This window comes from Ailuropoda melanoleuca, chromosome 7 (genome assembly GCF_002007445.2).
Source record: "Ailuropoda melanoleuca isolate Jingjing chromosome 7, ASM200744v2, whole genome shotgun sequence".
Classification (NCBI taxonomy): Eukaryota; Metazoa; Chordata; class Mammalia; order Carnivora; family Ursidae; genus Ailuropoda; species Ailuropoda melanoleuca.
Window position 1 is genome coordinate 43,869,850 of NC_048224.1, and position 22,553 is coordinate 43,892,402.

Here is a 22,553-nt window from a genome sequence, read left to right on the forward strand (position 1 = left end):
TCTCTGACTCCCATTTTTCCTGGTCTGTACAATGCGGCTCACGACGGTAACACATAGGATAATCACAAGGATTGGATAAAGAAATGCATAAAAGGTACAGAGCATAGTGCCTGGAACTCAATGGGCAGTGGGTATTCAGTAGGTATTGCCTGTAACTGCCATTATCAGTCACTGGGTTCCTTCTCTTTCTAGTTCTTTCTCCCTGTGTCTCTCCTTAATCAAGAGGCATGCCCTCTCAGCAAGACTAGTTTGGGGTCTGTGCAGGCTGAGAGGGGAGCACGGCCGCGCTGGCCCGCTGAGTCCAGTGCCCTCCTTCTCCACTCCACACTGCCACCTTCCAGCTGTGAAATAGAGTCCCTGCTCGAATGGGCCCCAGAGCTGTCAGGGGACTGCCAATTTCACAGTTCATGAGGCTGCTGTTCCCCCCTGATTAATGGGGTGCCAGCAGCCATGGGCAGGGCCATGACACCAGTCACATGGGACGCCCCCCTCTCCCTGCCTCTGCTTCCTGAGGAGTGGAGAACAGGCCAGCCTCATGCATATTTATGCAGGGAGAGAAATGATTTTGTACTGCATGCCTTCCAAAAAAATAAATAAGATTTCACCCAAGTCTCGTGCATTTCCCTCAGTGAACTCAGCATGCTTCAGGGAAGAAAACCACACACACACACACACACACACACACACACAATGATGAAAAACTGAAAACACTTTATACCACTGATCTGAGCAAAGCATCTGATGGCAGGAATGACCCAGGGGACACAGGAGATATTAAACCCTGGAGTATGGATAGGGTTATTTTGAAATTAATCCAGTTCTACCCCATCATCCTAGGGGAATTAAACTAGATAAGGTCCAAACTCAGTGGGGCATATGAAGCCTGACCCACCACCTCAGAAGTCACTGCTGTCCATCTATACCATCCCGCAGGTCAGATACAGATGCTCTCTCTGTTCCTATAACAGTGAACCAGAGTCAGCTTCCATGACATTCTCACAGTAGAGGTGGAAGGAACGCTTTCAGCTCAGGCAGACCCCAACCCATCCATCCCAGATTCGTAACCTCTGGAAAGCCACTTCAGCTTGATGTACCTCAATTTCCCCATCTCTGTGTAATAGAACCCTCCGGCCCAGTCCCCTCACTGGGCTCTAGTCACACTGGCCTCTGGGTCACCAAATGGGCCAAGCTTTTTCTTTGCAAAAGTCACTTCCTCTGCTCTTCAGCTTTTCATTTGGCTAAACACTACACATCCCTCTGACTTTGCCTTAAATCCTCCCTCCTCAGAAAGGCCTTGCGGAACAGCCAAACTGAGGCCAAGCTCCCCTGTCCTCTCCCAGAGCTCTTAGTACATTCCCTTCCCAGCAGCTCTGTATTAAATTTGGAATTGTGCGATCAGTTGGAACAGGTCTCAAGTCAGTCTTCTGCTGGCAGGTGACGTGTCAGAGGGCAGGGCTCGTCCAGCCTCTGCTCTATCCCAAACAGGACCAAGTCATGAATGAATGAGGGAACTGTGGGATGGCTATGGGAATTAAACAAAATAGCACACAAAGTACCTGACCTGTTTGCAGAGGATGCTCAATGCACTAGAATAACTAACATGCATTGAGCCTTTTCTTTGCAAAAACACTTTTTTTTTAATGCCCTGTCACATGTTCAACTCATTTAGTCTGACAACATGGGGATGCATAGTCTGATTTTCCCCATTTTAGAGATGAGGGCAGTGAGAGACTGGGACATTTACTCATTTGTCCAAGGGTATGCATGGCTAGTATCAGGAAATATCAGGGATAAACCAGGACAGCCTAGCTCCAGAGTCCACATGACTAACCGCCTACAGAGAGATCTAATTTCCACTCCTTCATCTTCCCTCTTGGATCTTTCCTGGCCTGAAACACCCCAGTTGAAAGCTCTCTCTCTCTCTCATGAAGTCCTTCCTGATTTTCCATCCTTACTCTCTTACTTTTGGAAACCCACATCCCCTTTCCCCAAACCCATGCACAGACAACTAGAATTATAAAATGTGGCCCTTGAGGTCAGTATATTCTTTACCACCCTCTGTCCCTTTGATAGGAGGGGGCAAACCTTATTTTCTTACAATGTGAGGACAGATTCCTGCTTCTACAGGGAATATTTCTTAGAGTACAGAAATTGCTTTCTACTCCAGGGTCCTACAGGGCAACACTCAGGCTCCAGAATGAAACCAACATAACATCCAGGAGCACCCTCCCCACTTAGAATACCAATATCACCTTTCTCCTGAGATCCCCACAACATAAGAGCTGGATAAAGGAGCGGAGACCTCACAGGGCACCTGACCATGCACAGAGTTCGGCAGAGGCCCAGGGAGGAAGAAGACTTGACTTGGGCCACATGGCATGCTGAAGGCAGAGCCCAGGCCCCCTCCTCCCCTTTCAGTGCCCTCTACTCTGTTCCCTGCTTTCTCTTCCCCGAGGGAGAACCATAGGTACAACAAGCGGTCATTGCCAAGGACACAGCTGGATGGGACAAAGCTATGCTGAGCCAAAGCTGGCTGCCTGTCCATCCACTGGGTGAGGCTGCTCTCCCAGGGTGATGAACAGCGCCAATCAGGCGGCACTTAGCATAATTATAATGAAGTGGTTGCATCTGGTCTCCCAAGGCTTCATTCACTAGGGAAATGATGAGGAAGTGATGTCTCTTTCTGCCAACCTCCCTGGGACACTTACAGCACAGTCCTGGAGCCAGGAGGCTATACAAAGAGGCTTGAGACTGACCTCTGCCACCTATTAGCCCAGTTAGAATGCTAGTTACTGGCGTCCTTTTTCCCCTCTGCAGCATTTCTGTACAAGGGCCTATGAAGAGATCAGAATTTGCATGAGAGAAAGTCTTCTTTTCTTCCTCTTAAAGAGCTCCTGGTTTTTCTAAGAACTTCTTCCCCCTACGCACACACTGTTAGTCACTATGCCAGCTGGGCATATGGCACTAAGTTCTGGCTCAGCCTCCACTGGCCCCATGCCATATGTATATCCCCAGCCCCAGAATTCTGGTGAAAGATGCAGAAACCGAAAGATGTAGGAGTTTAGACCTGAAAGGGTCCAAGCCTCTCACTAGGCAGATGGGAAGACTGAGGCTCAGGAAGGAAGGAAATGTGATTTACAGTGGATGACCTCTGCAGCAGGCTATTCATATATTATTGCATTTCAGTCTCAAAACAACTCTAGAAGTCCAACACTATTATTAAACCAGCTTCACAGATGAGGAATCTGGGACTTAAAGAAGTGAGGTAGCTCATCTAAGATCGAGGTGCTAGGTGGGGACAGGATTCATACCCAGGAATGCCCCAGTCCAAACCCATTGTCCTACTGCTGGCTGGCCACTTCCCAGAAAGCTCTCCCATTATTTTTGCTTTGATTTATGGATGAGGGTGTCCTAGACATTTTGGTAAATCAAAAGTTGGTTAAATCCCACCCTCTTTCACATGCATTGGTGGGGTGTTAGATATTGAAGGGGATCCCGTGGAGAATGCTTTTGTAAAATAAAGAACCATTTAGGAAAATAATCTGCCACTCCCTGATTTATCTCTTTGCTAGGCTGAGCTATTCACAAACCAGGTTCTTTTGAAGCAAGACACACAAGTCCTGCTCTGAGCAGATGGACTCCCCACTGTTCTGGACAGGATATGATGCTTTGAGGGGCTGCCATCCTCACAGATGCTCGCCTTAGTGACAGGCAGCTGCAGGTGCTTTGGAATCCAGAGGGCACCCTGCTGGGTACGCCAAGACTCCACCATCCTGGCAGAGCCAATGGGACTGAGCTCCGTGTCTGAGTAGAGACAGACAGCCCCAGATTAGCCTGTGGATGGTGGCGTGGCCTCTGTGAGGACCTGTCTCTTAGGACATTAAATTCTGGGGATGAGAAATTCTCTCATAGGGCATTTGAATAGGAGACACATGAAGACAGTCGGAGTCAGATAAGCATATCTCAAGAGGAATGGAGCGGAGTCAGGAACTGGTGCTGTGAGGCAGCAGAAACCATGGGCACACACAGCTTAGGAGATAAAGAAAGGTCCAGAGATGCATACGTGGATTCATGAAGTCAGCAGAGCTTCTTGCAGTAGAAACAGTGTGCTAATGCTTATTATATTCTAACAATAGCTCTTTCTCCATCAATCCTGAGACTGTTCTCTCATCATCACCGGTCCCTGGGTTCTCCAAATGTGAAGGCAGCAGAGCACTGGTGCAAAGCAAGCATTCAAAGGTCACATAGACTTGGGTGCAAATTCTAGCTTTAACACAAAGCAGGGACATGATCCTGGGCAAGTTACGTGAGCTCTCCCTGCTCTGGTTGCCTCATTTGAAAAAAGGGGGGGGCACTGGGGTGCCTGGGGGGCTCAATGGGTTAAGCGTCTGCCTTCAGCTCAGGTCATGATCCCAGGGTCCTGGGATCGAGTCCCGTGTCAGGCTCCCTGTTCAGTCGGGAGTCTGCTTCTCCCTCTCCTGCTCCCCCTGCTTGTGCTCTCTCCATATCTATCTATCTCTCTTTCTCTCTCTCTCTCATTCTCAAATAAATAAAAATCTTTAAAAAAAAAAGGGGGGGGGGCAATTAGAGGTACTGACCACACCAGCATTTTTTTTTGTGGGATTAAATGGTAAATATTTATTGAGTGCTGATTATGGAGTTTGGCCCATACAGGTGAGCTAATATTACTCCTGTTGCATCTAAAAAAAAACCCTCATCAGCTAACCCAAACAGTCTGTTCTTTGAAACCTGAAGGAACCGAACAAAAGCACTCAATGTCAGTCATTCATTGATTCATTCACTCATTCTATTTACCCATTCATTCCAGAAGCTATTTGTCTGTTGTATGCTCTGCACCAGGCAGTGTTCTAAATAACAAGCATACAGCATTGAACAGAACAGACAAAATACCTGGGGGAGACAGACAATAGATACACAAATATGTGTATAATGGGTCAAATGGTAACAAAAGCTAGGAAAAAAAGAGAGTAAGATAAAGGAGAATAGAGAGTGTGGTATGTGTACATGTGATCGAGTGTACTGAGCTATTTTATACGGGGTGGTCAGGGATGACCACTGTGATAACATGATCTATAAAAAAAGACCTGGAAGGACTGAGAGAATAAACCGTGCAGATACCAGGAGAAAGAACTGTTGAGGGAGAGGGGACAGTGACACAAAGGTCCTAAGGTAGCTCTCTCAAGAACCAATCCTTACAGGGGCGCCTGGGTGGCTCCGTTGACTAACTGTCTGCTTTCTGTTCAGGTCATGATCCTGGGGTCCTGGGATAGAGCCCTGCATCGGGCTCTCTGCTCAGCGGGGAGTCTGTTTCTCCCTCTCCCTCTCCCTCTGGGCTCTCCCTCCCTCTCTCTCAAATAAATCAATAAAGTCTTTTAAAAAAAGAAAGAACCAATCCTTACAGATGGTGAATAAAAAACAATGCAGTACGGCACAGAGAATACAGTCAACGGTATTGTAATAGTGTTGCATGGTGACAGAGGGTAGCTACGCTTGTGGTGAGCACCGTGCACCAGATACACTTGTCAAATCACTGTGCTGCATACCTTAAAGTAACATAACATTGTGTGTCAACTATACTTCAATTAAAGAAAAAAAATTAAAAGATAGAAATCATAACACATCAAAGACTGGCTACAAAAACTGTAAAGATTTGCCTCCCAATAACCAAGAAGTCCTGTAAAACAAATCAGGCACTAAAGAAAAAAAAAATTACACTGCAACAATAGCATTACCATCTTATTTTTGTGTAGTGTGTTAGTTTACAAGAAGCATTCACTTCCGGGGTGCCTGGGTGGCTCAATCAGTTAAGCATTTGCCTTTGGCTCAAGTTATGATCCCAGGGTTCTGGGATCGAGTCCCACGTCAGGCTCTCTGCTTAGTGGGGAGCCGGCTTCTCCCTCTGCCCCTCCCCCAGCTCATGCACTGTCTCTCTCTGTCTCTCTGTCAAATAAATAAATAAAATCTTGCAGGAAAAAAAAAAAAGAAGAAGAAGCATTCACTTCCATAATTCTTTGGCTCTCCCACATTTTTGTGAAAATCAGAATCTCCATTCTACCACTGTAACAACTAAGGCTTACAACAGAGTTTCTCATCCATGGCCCTACTGACATTCTGAGCTGGGTAATTCTTTACTTTGAGGAGCTGTCCCACACACGGTAGGCGGTTTACCAGCATCCCTGCCCTCCACCCACCAGATTCCAGTATTCTGTACTTTTTCCCCAGTCATGACAAACAAGGTCTCCATACATCATCAAATGCCCCCAGTAAGGAGGTAACAATAACAAAATCACCCCTGGTTGAGAACCACTGGCTCAGAGAAACGAAGTGACTAGTCCAAAGTCCCAAAATCAGTGAGCAGGCAAGGTTAGATTCTGACCCAGATGCTCTGGTTAGGGGAAACCAACAGGCTTTCCACAGCATGCAGTTTTCAAAGGCCAGTCTGTGTCTGTTAGCACGGTCTGGGGGCCAGCTAGTGCACTGTGGTGGGGGTGGGGGTCAGGGAAGTATGTGATGAAGAGGGACAGTGGGGGCAGTCTTCTCCGGGCTGCTGATCACTGGTCTCTACTCAAGCGTGGAACAGCCGAGCCAAGGAAGGAAGATGCCTCACTCCCCATTCTTGGGTCATTGCATGCCCGGGAGACTTAGTGGCCAAGAACTCTTTAGAAACCAGACTCTTGTCCCACCAGGGGTGACAACCACCCAAAAAAGAATGGCTCCTGGCCAGGTTACAAAGATACTTTTGCCTTCAGCATTCATTCCACAGATGCGGAAACATGCACACAAGAGAATAAACAACCTGTTTAAAGGACCATAGCTTTAACATGCAGAGAAGAAAGAGCACACAGTAAATGCCCGGCTTAGAAATGCCAAGGAGCGGGAAATCCATGGGCTACTGCCATAAGGGCAGCCAGATCTTAAGAGTGGCACAGGAGCCAGGTAGTGGTGAGGATGACCTGTCCACAGTGGCAGTGGCCTCTCTACCCACGCTCAGCAGGTGGCACTGCATCTGCCTGGGCATCTGAGACACCCTCACCCAAGAGCCTGGAGCCTCAGAGAGGGGCTTAAGGAGGAGCCAAAAAGCAAGAGAGCCCCAGGCTATAAGCAAAGAAAACAAGTGCTCTGGTACTGGGGAGGGGAAGGAGTTGGCAGAGCTAGCTCAGCACAGTGCTGTCCGTCCGACTCTCCTCTGGGGAGAAAACAGCCCCTTCCAGCCAGGGATTGATTCATTCATTCATTCATTCATTCATTCTATACATATATAGTCATCTCCTACAATGTGTCAGCACCAAGGTCCACATTCAGGATTGGAATGGAAAAAAGTCTCCCTTCCGAAGTGGTGTGGCAGCTGGTGTGGCTGGAAGTTGGACGGCCCCTATTAGAGCTCCCACTGCCTCTCCCCCACTTGCACACCCAACAGAACTTGCGGTGCAACCTCAGCTAAACCCCTTTCCCTCTCTGGGCCTCTGCTAACCACAGTGAGCATTTCCGACAAAACAACAATAATGGCTTCCGTTTAGAGTCAAAACCCTCCACCAAGTATTTATATGCGTGACCACCTCTCCTCGTTGCAAGCATCCTGGAGAAAGGAATCCATCTCAGAGGTGAGGACACTGAGTCTCAGAGATGTTAGGGACTTGCTCCAGTTTTCACACTTTGTGAACTGCAGGAAGGACACAACGGGTTTGAGAGCTGGGCTTCCTAACCACTTTCTACTCTGCTCTACTCTTCTCAAAGGTCTCTTGGTCTCTGTTCCGCTGCTAGCCTCTGTCTGGCAGGAAACACAAAACTCAAGGAGTTGGAGAGGAAAAAGAATGGCATCCTGTCCTATCACCAAACTGGGCATCGCTTCTCCCTTACTCATGGGGAATGGAGATACACGCCTTCCAGAAGGTCTCAGAGATCTGCATGTCCTCCCATCTTGATACAAAAAGGAGGTGAGTTTATCATTCCCATGGGCCTCTCTGTTCCCATGGCTCAGACTATGAGGGCGATTTCAATGTCCCCTTCCACTGGGGGAGTTCAAGAGCCCGCAGGGGCCAGTGAAGAGCTCTGCTAAGGAAGAGGGCCAGGCAGTGCCTACACAGGCACGGGGCAAACAGCCCTGCCAGAGGAAGTGTTACCACTCAGCTCCTGCCATGTGCTCGAGGACCTAGACTTCCCGGATTCTCCAGTAATCAAGTGAGGCAGAAATGTGCATTGTGATTCAAAATGCCCTGATTTATAAAGATTGATAACTTAATTGAAAAACGTAAAACGTACTCTCTATGCAAACAAAACAGAAGAAACATATCTGGGGGCCGAACTCTACCTGGAGACTGCAGAGTGCAGCCTCTATTCTCTGGTCTCCCCGGCATCTTCCCTTCTCAATGTCAACTCCACCTAAACCCCTCCTTCACAACTTGACTCCAATTGCTTAACACCTTTGTAAGAAATAATTCCCTGTTTTCCAATGGCTCCTCATCTCACTCGCAGCAAAAATGAATATCCTTACCTACCAGGCCCCATGTGACCTTCTTCTCAGCATCTCTGTGACCCCATTTATTCTACTGCTCTCCCCCATACTGCCTCTTCCTATTCCTTAAACACTGCCAGAACAATGATGCCACAGGGCCTTTGCACTTGCTATTCACCCTGCTTGAAAAGTTCTTTCCTAATATCCAAATGGCTTAGTTCTTCATCTTCTATAGATTGTCCTCAAATCAGTGAGGCCTCTTCTAAGGGTCCTAATCTTCCTTGTTTTATTTCTCCCTCACTGTAATAGTCATGATTTAATATTATATATAAACATACATATGTTTTATATAGTTATGCTTATAAAATATGTATTTATAAAATATTTCTATTTACATTTAATTATGTTTTTACATAAACATATTTTTCTTGCTCATTGTTTATGGCCTTTCTATATTAGAAAGTAAGCTTAATGGAAGCAGACTTGTATATATTTTATTCACTGTTTTATCCTTAGTGCCCTGGACAGCGCCTGACACGTAGTAGAGACTTAATTAAAGCTTGCTGAATTAATAAATTAAAAAAATAGATTAACAGGGGCACCTGGGTAGCTCAGTTGGTTAAATGTCTGACTTTGGCTCAGGTCCTGATCTTAGGGTCCTGGGACCGAGTCCTGCATCAGGATCCCCACTCAGTGGGGAATATGCTAGTCTCTCCTTCCCTCTCCTTCTGCCCCTCCCCCACTCAGTCTCTTTCTCTCTCTCTCTCTCTAATAAATAAATAAAATCATCTAAAAAATAGATTAACAAATGTTACCTTATTTAGCAAATGTTTACTGAGACTTTATGACACAGGGGTATTGAGCTAAACACGTATCAAGAACTTTAAAACAGTCAGATCATTTGACCCAGTAATTCCACTCCTGGGAATATATCTTGAGAAAATAATACAGAATAGTGAAAAACAATATATAAAGCCCCAAAATGTTTGTTGCCAATGAACACACAATACAAAGGAAGCAACTGAAATGTTCACCAATAAATAAGCTATGAGACAGTTATAAGATGGAATGATAAGCATGTTGAAATATTATGACATAACATTTCATAAAAATGTAAGATATAAAATAACAGATTTGTGACTTTCAGTACATAAAAGAGGAGAAGAGAAAAAATAGGAAAACAGTGTAAACAGGTACTATGGCTATGAGGAGGCATTAAGAAAAACTGCTAAATGAGGCTTTTAAAAAAGTTTTCTACAATGAGCTTACACACTTTTGTAAGTAGGAAAGATTAGGAAAATAAAAACTGATCATACGTGTGGATGACGACTGCAACTGACCACACCCACAAGGTTGGACGGGGCACATGGGAGCCAGGGGCAAGCTGGGTCCCTGCGGGAGACAGTGAGCCTGAGCCGCCTGGACTCTCTTTGTGAAAGTCAGTCCCCCACTGGGTGTCATCCAGCTATCTTGAGGGAGGCCAGTAAGGGAAGTACAGAGTCCCCCGACTGCTGGGAAATTGCTCCAGCTCTGATCAATCAGGGAACAGTCTCTTCAGCCCCTGACATTTATCAAACCTCCTTCACCCTCATCTGTCAGTGTGCGGTGGGGCAGCCTCTCCAGGGCACAGTCTAATCAAGTCAGAATGCCCAGAGTGTCCCTGGAGACGAGGAGGAGGGGGACTCCGAGGGTGAAGGGAGAAAAGAGAGACAGGGAGCTGGGGAAAGAATCATGAGGGAGGAGGGGAAGCGCAAACGTTCAGAGAACGCCCGTTTGTTTTGTTATCGTGGCAATTAATGCTGGGAAGTGACATTTTAAGGGGCTCTGGTGACAGCTTTGGTGACATTCCTGTTTGTGATTCCATGACAAATCTCTGTCTATATCTTATTTTAGAGAGCGTGGAGACAGCTCAGAGGACGGCTGTCTGGGGATGCGGAGCTCCTATCTGTCGGAGGGTTGGCTCCCTCCCGCTGTGCCCAGCCTCTGCATTGAAGCACCAGGACCAGTGTCCAGGAGGTAGGGACGCACACGTCAAAGCAGAAACAGCTCTGCTACCGAGTCAGGGCCTGGTCATCCGCAGCCCTGTTAACTCCACTATGTAGGAACAGTAATTGGAGAGAAAATGCATGTTCTACCATTATATAAGGAGCCAGCTGGGGTTCAAAGGAAAAGAAAAAAAAAGAAGAGAGAGAAAGAAAGGAGAACTTTTCAATTCTGAATACTTGCCAGGCTGGCTAGTTCTAAGGAACCTATTTATTCAAATACAGATCTTGCCCCACTTTGTTTTCTAAGAAGTCCAAACAAGAAAACAGAATGGAAACAGATTAAGTCCAAATTTTACAATCTGGGAACTAGAAGCAATTACTAATTGTGTCTCGTCTCCAAGCCTGCCACACCATCTGCGGCCGAGGGCTCCCCAGTCTTGTCTGGATACATCCAAAGATGAGGAGTTTGGATGTTTAAGATGAAGAAGGGGAGGGCAGTGTAGATGTAACAAGTTGTTTCCCAAGTGACATTCAGCATGCTGCAAAGATAAATACAGTATGGCCAGACAGAGAGAGCTGTGAACCTGAACTCAAGAGACGTGGGTTTAAGGAGAACTTTACCCCTAAACTCACTCTTTGTCATTGGGGGGTGGGGTGGGGTTGGGTGATTTAATTTCTCTGAGCCCCGTAACATTCTTTGTCTCTAAGAAGGGTTCAGTAACACACAGAGTAGTATCATATAATGTTTATGGAGCCATTCTACAAATGTTAAAGGACTATATAAAATAAAGCGGCTATTACTGTTTTATACCCCTCTAAACTGTAAGCTTCTAGAAGAAAACCATTTCCCATTGCACTTTGTCTCTTCTTCATTGAATGCAATGTCTTGCACATAGTAAGTGCTCAGTAAACACCTGTGAAACAAGTTGAATGAATGAGTGAATGAATGACTGAGTAGTGAGGGACAGGTGCACCCAAAAGATGATGCAAGGACTCAAGTGTCAGCCCGTTTCCTTCTGCAACAGCCAATAAATGTGTAGAGAAGACAGAAAGTACACCAAACAGCCTTTGGGACATTTTGCAATGCAGGCTCCAAAAAGTACTTTCAGCAAGGAGAACAAAGAGAGGCAGTTGGTAATATGAAGCCAGGACAGTTGGGTGAAAAAAAGTCACATCCAAACGTATCTTCTTTTTATGTTAAAGAAACTATCCTTCAAAAATAATCTTGTGTGGAACCCCGATGTATGGACAGTTAAAAGCAATCCAGCTCTGGGGAAAGCAATCCGACCCATCCTGCTTTCCGCTGGCCCCCAGAGAGCTCTGGCAGCACCCTGTCAAATGGGAGCTGATATTAAGGAGTGAGTTTCTCAGGGTCTTAGAGAACCTCCCTCTGGGGCTCCGAGACACTGGAAAGAGGAACGTGTGGAGCTGAGGCTTAGAGGGTGGGTGGTGTTTTCCAGGCAGTGAGCACAATGGGAGAAATTTCTGGGTCTTAGGGGATGGACGAGAGAGTGTCCCCTAAGGAAAGAATATGCAGGACACCTGAAGGGTCCTTTGGGAGGAACAGCTGAGTAGTTTCAAGAGAAAGTATACAGACGATGGGAACAGTGGGCCATGGCATGGGGTGAAAGACACCAGTGGGTTGACCACAGGGACAGCAGGGGTAAGACATAAAGCCCTACATGAACCACAACTCTCTCATGTACCATTCCCAATTCCTCCACCCAAACTTCACCTTGAGTTCCTTGAATTATCCCCCTCCTTCAGATGTCCAGGCAAGGAGCATGTGCAGGAAGGTATCACAGATCCAGTGACCAGGGATCTGTTCCCCTGGGGGTCGCCCAGTACGTTAGACCCTCTCTGAGGCTTAGGAGATCTTTGAAATTCACGTCAAGTCCCACTCATAAACTGAAACCAATTCAGTGGTTCATACCAGCATTAAAAAGACGACATAAAAAGAACAGAAACTATCAGAGCATGCCACATATAATAAAGGTAAGTATTCTTTTGCAAAACTTATTTTAGAGACATACACACACACACACACACACGTGTGGGAATGTGTGTGTGTGTGTGTGTGTGTGTGTGTGTGTGTGTGGCCTCAGTGCAAAATCTTTTTCTCCCTGTGGCTGGTGTTCAATATTTTTGATAAACGCAGCTCAAAGAAACTTGGCTTGCTAGCATCTAAGCCCAGGCCTTACCTCTCCTGATCAAATAAACAGACAGGATTAATGCATGTGGTGTTGTTTTCAGAGCATGCTGGGGTTTGCTGGGTTCAAATTCTGGCTTCGCTACTTCTGGCTTGTATAACTGAGATGATCTCCAAATTTCAGTAAAGGTAATTTCTTCCTTATGAGATAGGTGGGAACAGTCAACAAAAGATTGATTTAAAATACTAAACAGGGGCGCCTGGGTGGCTCAATCAGGTGAGTATCCAATTCTTGGTTTTGGCTCAGGTCATGATCTCAGGGTTGTGGGATCAAGCATCACTTTGGGCTCTGGGCTCAATTCAGAGTCTACTTGTGCCTCTCCCTCTTCCCCTCTCTGCCACCTCTCTCTCTCTCTCAAATAAATACAGAAGTCTTTTAAAAATAAAAATACTAAAAAGGTTTGTCTGGTACAGAAAATGTTAGTAAGGAGTCCATGCAGAGTTACCAGCCTGTGGAGAGGCAGGAAGATAGACATCTCTCCATTCATTAATTTATTCATTCCTCCATCTACTGACCCAACACCTATTACATGCCAGGCGCTCCATTAGGCACAGAAAAAACCAAACAGAACTGGTCCATGATCTCATGGAACTCCTGAATCTAGTGAGAAAATTGAAATAGTTAATAAATAAATATAAATAATTAGAAAAATAAACAGGGGAGTTGATAGAAGGTAAAAGGACACAGCTCACATAGAGAAAAGAGCTTTGTCTGATGAGGTGGGATTTAAGCTGATGCCAGAATGACCAGAAGGAGTCAGCCATGACAGACTGGGGAAAGAAAGAGGGGGATTTTTCCAGGCAAAGATAATCATGGCATATGCAAAGGACCCGTGGTAGAAAAAGCTCTGCAAGCATGAAGAACAGAGAGGAGGCCATTGGCCAGAGTATAGGGGCTGAGGTCAATAGCAGTGATAGCTCTGGAAAAACTTTCAGCTTGAAAGCACTATGACCAGAGGGATGATTACAAAGCCGCTGCTGTGGGAAGAACTGATGGATGAGGGTAGGCATGAAAGTGAAGACGTGTGAGGATGAGGTGTCTGGGGCATGCCAGGAAGACTGATGCACCTTGAAGGGGAAATGGCTAGGCAGGGGTGAAGCGGAAGGGGCCAGAAGCCTAGGCTAGAGCCTCTGTGTGAAGAAGTTGAACACCAAGGCATTTGAATGAGGTGTTGGGTACAAAGAGCTCTGAAGTTTTCTAAGTGCTACACAACGATGACATTTACATGGCATTCACTGGGGGTGTCAGAAGGGTGAGTTAATAAAGAGCTTTCCAGTTCTCTGTCACCCTAGAGTACTCTACTGACACCAACACAAGTCCCCTGTACTCACGGGAACCTCTCAGAACACNAAAAAAAAAAAAAAAAAAAAAAAAAAAAAAAAAAAGGATCTCCCTACTGCAAAGTCCCTTCTAGAAGCCAATTTAGAAGCTCAGAATTACTGCGTAGCAGCTTCCTGCCTCCAAGAACAGATGTTAATTACCTGTGTTTCTTCCCAGATTTGTGGATGAAGCAAGTTCATGGTTGCTATCTTTTAGCTATCCCTGCGATTGTAAGAGCTCAGGGCCATCCCAAGACCATGACACTCGGTGTGGGGTGTTTGTTCACTCCCCAGCTCTGTCCCGACCATGACCACTCTTGTGCTGGAGCTGGAACCTGGCTCAGCCACTTTCCAGCTGTGTGACCCTGGACAGGTTACTCAGCCCCTCTTTGCCTTAGTCTCCTGCTCTGTAGAATGGAGCAATATTTAGTACACAACTCCCGGGGTTATTGTGAGGACATTATATAAATGACGTAATTCATGGAGAGCTCCCAGAACCACAGATATATAGCTAAATAAAGGTTCCTATCTCTGTTTCTATTTCCCTCTCTCTCCTTCCTTCTCTTCAGTTACAAACATGCATTTTTTTCACAATAATAAAACAAAATTAAGAAAACCCAATATCCATTCGGCCATGCCCCTACCCTTTCCCTTGATAAAGTGATAAATTTGTTATTTTAATTTCCTCAAGCTTTCATGCATAATATTCAGGGAAGGGAAACATAAATTTAAGGATGGATAAGGAGCATTGGAATTAAAATGCATCAAGTTTCTGTTACGTACCAAACACAGCACCGAGCATTCACACACTGTTATAAATCCGCAGTGATGTGCCAAGGTGATATTCAGCAGTGAGATTCAAAATACCTGAGAACTTCTAAGGCATAGGCACCAACTAGTAAGACAGGGCGCCGGCCATAATTCTGGAGAAGTATCCTAAAGCCACCCTGTTCCTAGACAGCGAAGCTTCGGGAGGGTTCTTGGGGCGGCGCTGGGATGGCCAGGCAGCAGGAAGGCACTGGGAGAGCTCAGGATAGATAGCTACTTACCAACCAACACAGAAGTTCAATATTTAACAAAGGGTCTGGCCAGACAGATGTGTATCAGCTGAATGTCAAACCTGCTCAATGTCAAACAATGCTTTTGGGGTTTGGAAACCCAAGCAGTGGCCGCTTGGTCATGAAACTTCTTCCCTCTGCTCTCCAGAACGTTCTCTCTATTATTTGCAAGTCCCGCTGAAAAGCAGGCTGACAGAGCTTGAGAATGGAGAAGGGGTTTGAATTTATAAGCAAAATCTAAATGGGAAAGGTGCAGATGAGTTTAGCCTTTGGCAATATAATTTCAAAAAGACTGTGGGATTATTTTTCTATGGGTTGCCCAGCCTCTCAAGAGTTGTCCCCTCTTGACAAAACCCATAGCCCGTCCCAGGCCACTCCACAAAAGACAGTGCCTTGTGGTTCTCTCCCAAGGCTCCCACTGAGGCCACGGAGCGCTCATTGGGTCTTCTGCAATCGGCCAGTGGAACCATCCCTCTCCTGTCTACACAAGGAGGACCAGGTGCTCAGGGACCATAAAGGTGCAAGAACAGCCCCTCAGCCACCTCCCCACAGTCAAGGTGACCAGAATCCTATGTGGAGTCAGGAAAAGTGTGCCCTCCACTTCCTCTTGCCTGGATTTCTCCCTCTTCCATCCTTATCGAACCTAAGAGGGCTGGATCCAGGACTAAGTGAAGGGCTTTGTGTTATTTCAAATTGTACTTTATTTTAAAGCCAAGGCAGAACAACATNATTAAAAAAAAAAAAAAAAAAAAACCATGGGTCAGATGAAAACAGGTGAGGTGAAGGCACAGCCTTGTGGGGATGGTGGAGACGGCTGCCCAAGGCCATGGCCTCAGTGAACCCAGGAATGGGGTTCAGTTCAGTCTGCTTATCTCCACTTCTTAGTGGGGGGGTATGTCAGAAAACCAACAGTTCAAAGACAGGAGCAACCATGGAGAACAAGAGAAACCCAGACCGTGGTGGCTGGAATATTAAAGGAGACTGGGGTGAATACTGGACGTGGATTAAGGACACTCAGGAAGCCCAGCTAAGACCAGGGGTTTGAAGTCTACAAACACAGCTCTTGGGATCCAACACCTGCCATGTACAAGGCCCTGGGGTAGGTATTTTGTACATATTTTGTTTTTTTTATTGAATCCTTCCAGAACCCCTCAGTGAGGAAACTGAGACCTGGAGGGCTAAATTCTTGTTCTTCCAGGGTCACCCAATAAATAAAGGAGGCAGGATTTGAACCCAGGTCCAGATGACTCCAAAACCTGCATGCTAGCCTACTGTCTCACTCTCGTCACTCTGAGGGTTCTAGGCTTGACAAAAATGTCCCCTTTTAAGAAATCCCCCATGTTCTCACTAGCCCACTGAGAACTGTGGGTAGACGGGTCCCAGAGGGAGGGCCCCAGAAACAGAGAAGTAGGATGTAGAGCTCAGAGCTCTAGCAACGGCCCAAGCAGTGAGGATTTCTCTCAATTCACAAAAGAAGTGGGTCGATGTCAGAATGGGGGCCTCCAGGCCAAACCTTTAACCCATAGTTATCACCCGCGTCACAAAGACAATGAGGAAGAAAAAAGCATTTTTTTGCAGCATTTACAGGACAAGAGCCAAATTCCATCTATGAACAAGCTGGTGCCACAGACACTTATTAAAGACAAATATGAACACATTCTGTGCTTATGCCCAAATAATCCATTGTGTCCACCAACTTCTGGGACATGGGTCTTTGCAGCAGCACGTATGAAAAAGGGTGAAAGGTTTTGGGCATCAAAAAGCCCAATATGAACCAGCAATAGTGGCACAAAATGTGATCTCAGGCTGCATCAACAGAAGAATACCAGCTGGCAAGAGGGAGGTGAAAGTCCCATTTTGCCTAGCACAGGAGCATTCCCACCTTGAGGCAGGGGGTGTTAGTTCTGGTGTTACATTCTAAGACATGAAAAATTAGACTCTCCATCTAGAGGACAGTGACCAGGATGGTGAAATGGCTGAAAACTATGTCACATGAGTCTAGCTGAAGAAATGGATTATTTAAGTTGCTTTCCAGAAGTAACAAGGTGTTTTTTTCACCTCTTGTCAACTTTTCCAAGAGTTGGCTTAGAGAAGGAAGATCAGATTCATTTGCTTTGTGAACATGAAGGGCCAGGGAAACAGATTTCAACGCAGCAAAAGGAAAAGCTTTCTAATAGTAGTGTCTGAAAATGAGATGAGTTCTCTCATCTGAGTAGTGAGAAGACCATCAAGGGAGGTAATCAAGAGATAATAGAGGAATATTGAATCACATAACTTCTGATGCTCCTCAAAATTCCTAGAACACTACTTCCTCTCCCACCCATCACTACTGAAGAGCTAGAGAAGACAAACTCTGATAACCCAAAAGAGAGACTGGCCATATATCCAGAATGGCTTAGCCCAGAAGACACCAACTGTGTCCCCAACCGCCAGCATCCACGCCTCTTCCCAGCTCCCCAAAAGGCCCCCTGGAAGGTGGGATGCAACAAGGAAGACTCACCTTTCTTCTCAAAGTCCCCCTTCTCTTCCCCTGGCCGGCCCAGACTGTCCAGGGTGTGGGTCACCTGGCTGCCAAACTCATCCTCCCTGGAGACGTGGTTGGCCCGCCGGGGTAGGTCCTCATCCTCCTCGTAGTCATAGTCATCCAGGATGGGGGTCTCCCGGATGGGCACTCCAATGACAGAATTGTGAGCCTGCAGCCGAGAGGAGCGGAAGCTCTCCCGGGCCTGGGGCCCCAGCAGCACGGACGGGATGTAGTGGATTTCATGAGTGGCTTCCGTGCTTGCGCTCTTCTGGGGGATGCGGCGACGCTTCTGCCAGCGCCGCTGGGCATACAGCGCCACCGTGAACACCAGCAGCAGAAGCAGCAGCGCAATGAGTCCACCCTGGAGCAGAAGGGAAGAAGGACAAGCGAATGGGCCATAGGTCTTTGGGCTAGAGTGCCATCGAGGGTTTTCCTGTCCACTACACTCAGCCCAGATCCCTAGGTGTGGCTCATAAAGACTCAGGAACCACCAGCCATGGCTTTAAAGCCAGAGAGATTTACTTCCAAAGCTAGCTTTCATACCAACAAACGAACTGTGTGACCTTGGGCTAACTGCTTGACTTCTCAGAGCCTTGTTTTTCATGTGTGTAAGGATGATTAAGAATCCCTGCCCTCCCCTCCTCATTAGGTTGCCACAAGGAGCATATGAGACGGATAATGGTCACATGAGAGCAATGCTGACAGCTAAATCCTAGGAAGAGTCAAGGGCTATGGCTTCACCCAAGTGAGTCTCTGAATTTCAACTCTGCCTCCCATCAGCTGAGTGACCCCAGGACATTAGCTCATGCTCTCTCAGCTTTGCATCCTCATCTCTAGAATGAGTCCATGAAGGGATCGAGAGATAGTAGCCTTTTTTCCAACCCGCTGCAAATATGAGACAACATTATAAGGTCAAACATAATTTCTGCATAGTCTATATTTCCTTAATTATCAGAAACACTAGTTTTCTTTTTTTTTTAATTAAAGATTTTATTTATTTATTTGAGAGAGAGAGGGAGAGCATGAACAGAGGGAGAGGCAGATGGAGAAGGAGACTCTCTGCTGAGCAGGAAACCCTATTCGGGGCTCGATCCCAGGCCCCTGAGATCATGACCTGAGCTGAAGGAAGACACTTAACCGACTGAGCTACCCAGGTGCCCCAGAAATACTAGTCTTCTAATACATGATTCCCAAAAAGGGGCCTGGGACAAAATAGTGCTTCAAAAATATTTGTTGAATGACTAAATGGAAACACACACATACACACACACACACACAAACACACACATACACATCTTTCTAGGGCTCTTTTAATCAGAACATTAAGGTAAACTGAAGCTTATTTTTCTTTAATACATCCCACTGGCAAATATTCAATTGAGTCTACCTCCCATACCTTACCTTGGAACAGTTTACCGTGTATGAACATATGTTACATGATTCGTGAGACTCGTGAAATACCCTATCTGTGAGTTCCTTAAGAGCAGGTTATTTACAAACACGTCTGTATCCCCCACGGCACCTGCCGAGAGCTGGAGGTGACAGGAAGGCATTCTCCTCGCTCCACTTTATTCACTCTGTGCCAGAAACATCTTCAGTGAACACAGTAGCCCCCCTCAGTGACCTTTCTTTTCTTCTTTACATACTGTGCTGTGTGGCTGGGGGACTGGAGGCCGCTGTGCTGAGTCCCTGGGGGTAATCCCTAGGGTTGGGAAGGATCGCCCTCACTCCAAGGGGGAGAGGGGGGAGACATAGAGAGACTCAGAAACTCACGGTGAGCAACAGGCTAAAAGCTGAGCCTCGCTTCTGGCTGTGACTTCTGTGAGGCAGACCTGCTTAGGCCAGGAAGAATGCCATTTACTAAAATAATCTGATATCCTGCTGCCTGCACCGGAAAGCTGTCATGTTCTTTTTGAAAGGCCCGTGGGTCAGTAAGCTGGAATTAATTACCTCCACAGCAGATGGGGAGTGGGTGGGAAAGTGGGCTAAGAGGTCCCTAGGTGTGCAGGTACGGCTGACCGCCCTGCCTGACTTCAGGAGTGAGCTGCTGAGGAATCCCCAGGAAGCTTCCTCTGGATGTCAGAACTGAAGCACAAGTAGACAAACCCAATAAATCTATAAGTATGTGCATGTATGTGTGTGTGTGTGCATCCACACACATGCACTTGTGCATGAGTACTCTATCAAATATATGGAAAATCGGTGGGCGTGCATGGTCCATGACCTTTGGAGCCCCTCCCCCCCAAAACAAGAACAGATCCCTTTCCCTCCACGGAACACACAATAATGATGCTCTGCGTCTAGAAGTCTCGTTTGACGGAGAATTACTTGTCAGTTTTTCCACCGCAGAGAAGAAAGGCAGGAGGCAGAGGAAGGGAAGGAAGGAGGGAGGAGTATGAAGGGAAGAGGTAACAGCAAGGACAGTGAAGAGAGAGAGGAAGCAAGAACAACACTTGCTAAAACGATAGCAGGTCCTCTCCTTACTACTTTTACTTCATGTTATTTGATCTTTTTTTTTTTTTTAAAGATTTTATTTATTTATTCGACAGAGATAGAGACAGCCAGGGAGAGAGGGAACACAAGCAGGGGGAGTGGGAGAGGAAGAAGCAGGCTCACAGCAGAGGAGCCTGATGTGGGGGCTCGATCCCATAACGCCAGGATCACGCCCTGAGCCGAAGGCAGACGCTTAACCACTGTGCCACCCAGGCACCCCTTCATGTTATTTGATCTTAAAGACAATCCTAGGTGATGGCATTACAGTGTTTATTCTATTGATGAGATGAGGGAAGATGGTTCAGAGAGGTTAAGTAACTTGCTTGAAGTCACACAGGTTTTGATCCTAGGTCTACCTGGGAACAAAAGGCCAGGATGTGATAAAGCAGGGATTTGAACTCAAGGCTTCATTGCACAGCCACTGGCTTCCTCACAGCATAATGGTTCTCACAGACCTCAGGGAGTAGAAGAGAAAATGGGAAAGATGGGGGAGGTGCTGAAAGAAAGAGCAAATCCTGAGAAGGGAAAAGGAAAACGTTATCTTCAAATCCAGGATTCCAGGGGCACGTCCTAAGGCTGCTCTTCAGCAAAGTGTTTAATTCTGGTTACTGACATCTTGGGGAAATCTCCTTGCCTATCTTCACACCTCTGGGCATTTCCCTGGCTGTGAGGATCGGGCCCTGCTGGTCCAGGGCCCTTCATTCCCAGACCCTCCCACCCACCCCGTTTCTGAGGGTTTGATCCTGTGGCCAGGTCTCAGGATTAACAATGACCTGGGAAATATAAGGCCTAACCAAACTGTCCACTCACCCACGACCACCCCCTCCCTGCCTCCACTGCATCCAATCCACCCTCCCTGGTCACCCCTGCAGTCCTGGATCAGCTCCTAAATCCAGACGAGCAGCTCCTGGAAGGCAAGAAGCCCCATGCTTTGCCTGAAACACCCGCCAGCGGTATCTGGCATAGTGGCCAAGAGCTGGCCTCAGAGTGACACAGTTTTAGTCCAGATTCTATTACTTAGAGGCTATGTGGCCTTGACTAGGTCACGTGCGCTTTCAGAGGCTTGGCTTTGTGATTGGTTAAATAAGGGCAGTATCTATGGTGTCGGCTCACTGGGGCATCGCAATGCTAAGCAAGGTATGTGTAGACCGCTTACTGCCACGTGGGGGACGAGGCAGCTGCTCATTGTTCGCTCTTGCCATTGTCAACAGCATCAGCAAGGGTCTATTTAATGTGAATGAATAAATGAAGGAGTGAATGGATAAACAGCTTGACCTTCTGCACCTCAATGCCTATTCTGCACAACTTGTCTGGAGTCCCCAAATCCTTCTTAATCTGGACCAGACATGTCACAGGTGCTCTGTCATTTACCTTTTTACAAGTGTGCACGTGAGGTATCTCTGTCCTATGTGAAGGAAGGAAACTGAGGTACAGATTCAGGAGGCCCCTTGGCAAGGCAGCACAACTGAGCTCCACACGAGTGTCGGCATGGCTCTGTAGTTCTGCTCAGAGTGGGAAGGGACAAGGGGACCAAAGGCCTGAGTCACCTCTGCCCCGCCTCACAGGTGCCTCCTCACATGACCTAGGCAATTCCAGGTGTAGAGTTTCGGCACAGGAAACTTCCAGAGTTTCCTCTGGAAGGGAAAACCAGAGGAACACCACCTATCTCCTTTGCTCCACGCTGATGCAGACCGAGCTTGAGCGTGCCTTTAGCTTAACGATCTAGTGATTCTTTCATGCCTGGCTTTGCCATTTGATGGGATCCCAGGCCAGTGGCTCTGGCCCTCCCTATTCGCCCCAACCTCAGCTTTCACGAGCCTCAACTGGGCCAGCCACCATGTGGCTTCTGTGACAGATCAAAGTTTCATTGCGGAAAATTGGCCCGAGGAGAATCTCAGTATTCAAGGGTTTACTGTGCCAATGACCTACTGAAACAAATGTCCCCTGCTGGGCTCCTGAAAACTGAGGGGACTTCCTCTTAAACATAGTAGCAGCTCGGGGGATGTTACAAGCAGCACGTCTGGGCAGCTCTGTGTTCCTAAGAGCCTGAAAATTGGTGGAGTACAGGACACTGTGGACAGGCTCCCACCAGGCAGTTGATAGGCTCCTAACTCAACTTGACTCACTGTGTTTGAGCTTGAATTTCTCAAATTCCCCTATGGACCCTCAGTTTACTCAACTGTAAATTGGACTTAACAATACTTGGAATAGTACAGCATAGCTGGGGCAAAGACTATAATGGTCAGAAAGAATTCTTTAACTCTCATGCTACCACATAGAAGCTGGGCAACCTTGGACAAAGGAATGAATCTCCCAATCGCAATTTCCTCATCCATAAGACTGGGTCAAAAACATCCATAGAGAGGAAGGTTAGATGTGGGCTCATGGTCGTGGAGAGCTGCGCTCAGCGCCTGGTTCATGGTAAATCTGTGATCAGCTCTCACTCATGCATGACACAGGGTTGCTGGGCAAAGCAAATCTGAGCACTGCT

The 22,553-nt window shown here is 46.8% G+C and overlaps 1 protein-coding gene across 1 annotated transcript in view; it reads right to left on the bottom strand.

Annotated features, from left to right (window-relative positions):
• The window catches only part of ASTN2 (astrotactin 2), an 877,356-nt gene that overhangs the window by 661,111 nt on the left and 193,692 nt on the right, over positions 1-22,553 (bottom strand). The window contains exon 3 of the mRNA XM_034664390.1: positions 17,546-17,930. Within this exon, the coding sequence (XP_034520281.1) occupies positions 17,546-17,930 (385 nt within the window). The remainder of the gene's footprint in view (positions 1-17,545; positions 17,931-22,553) is intronic.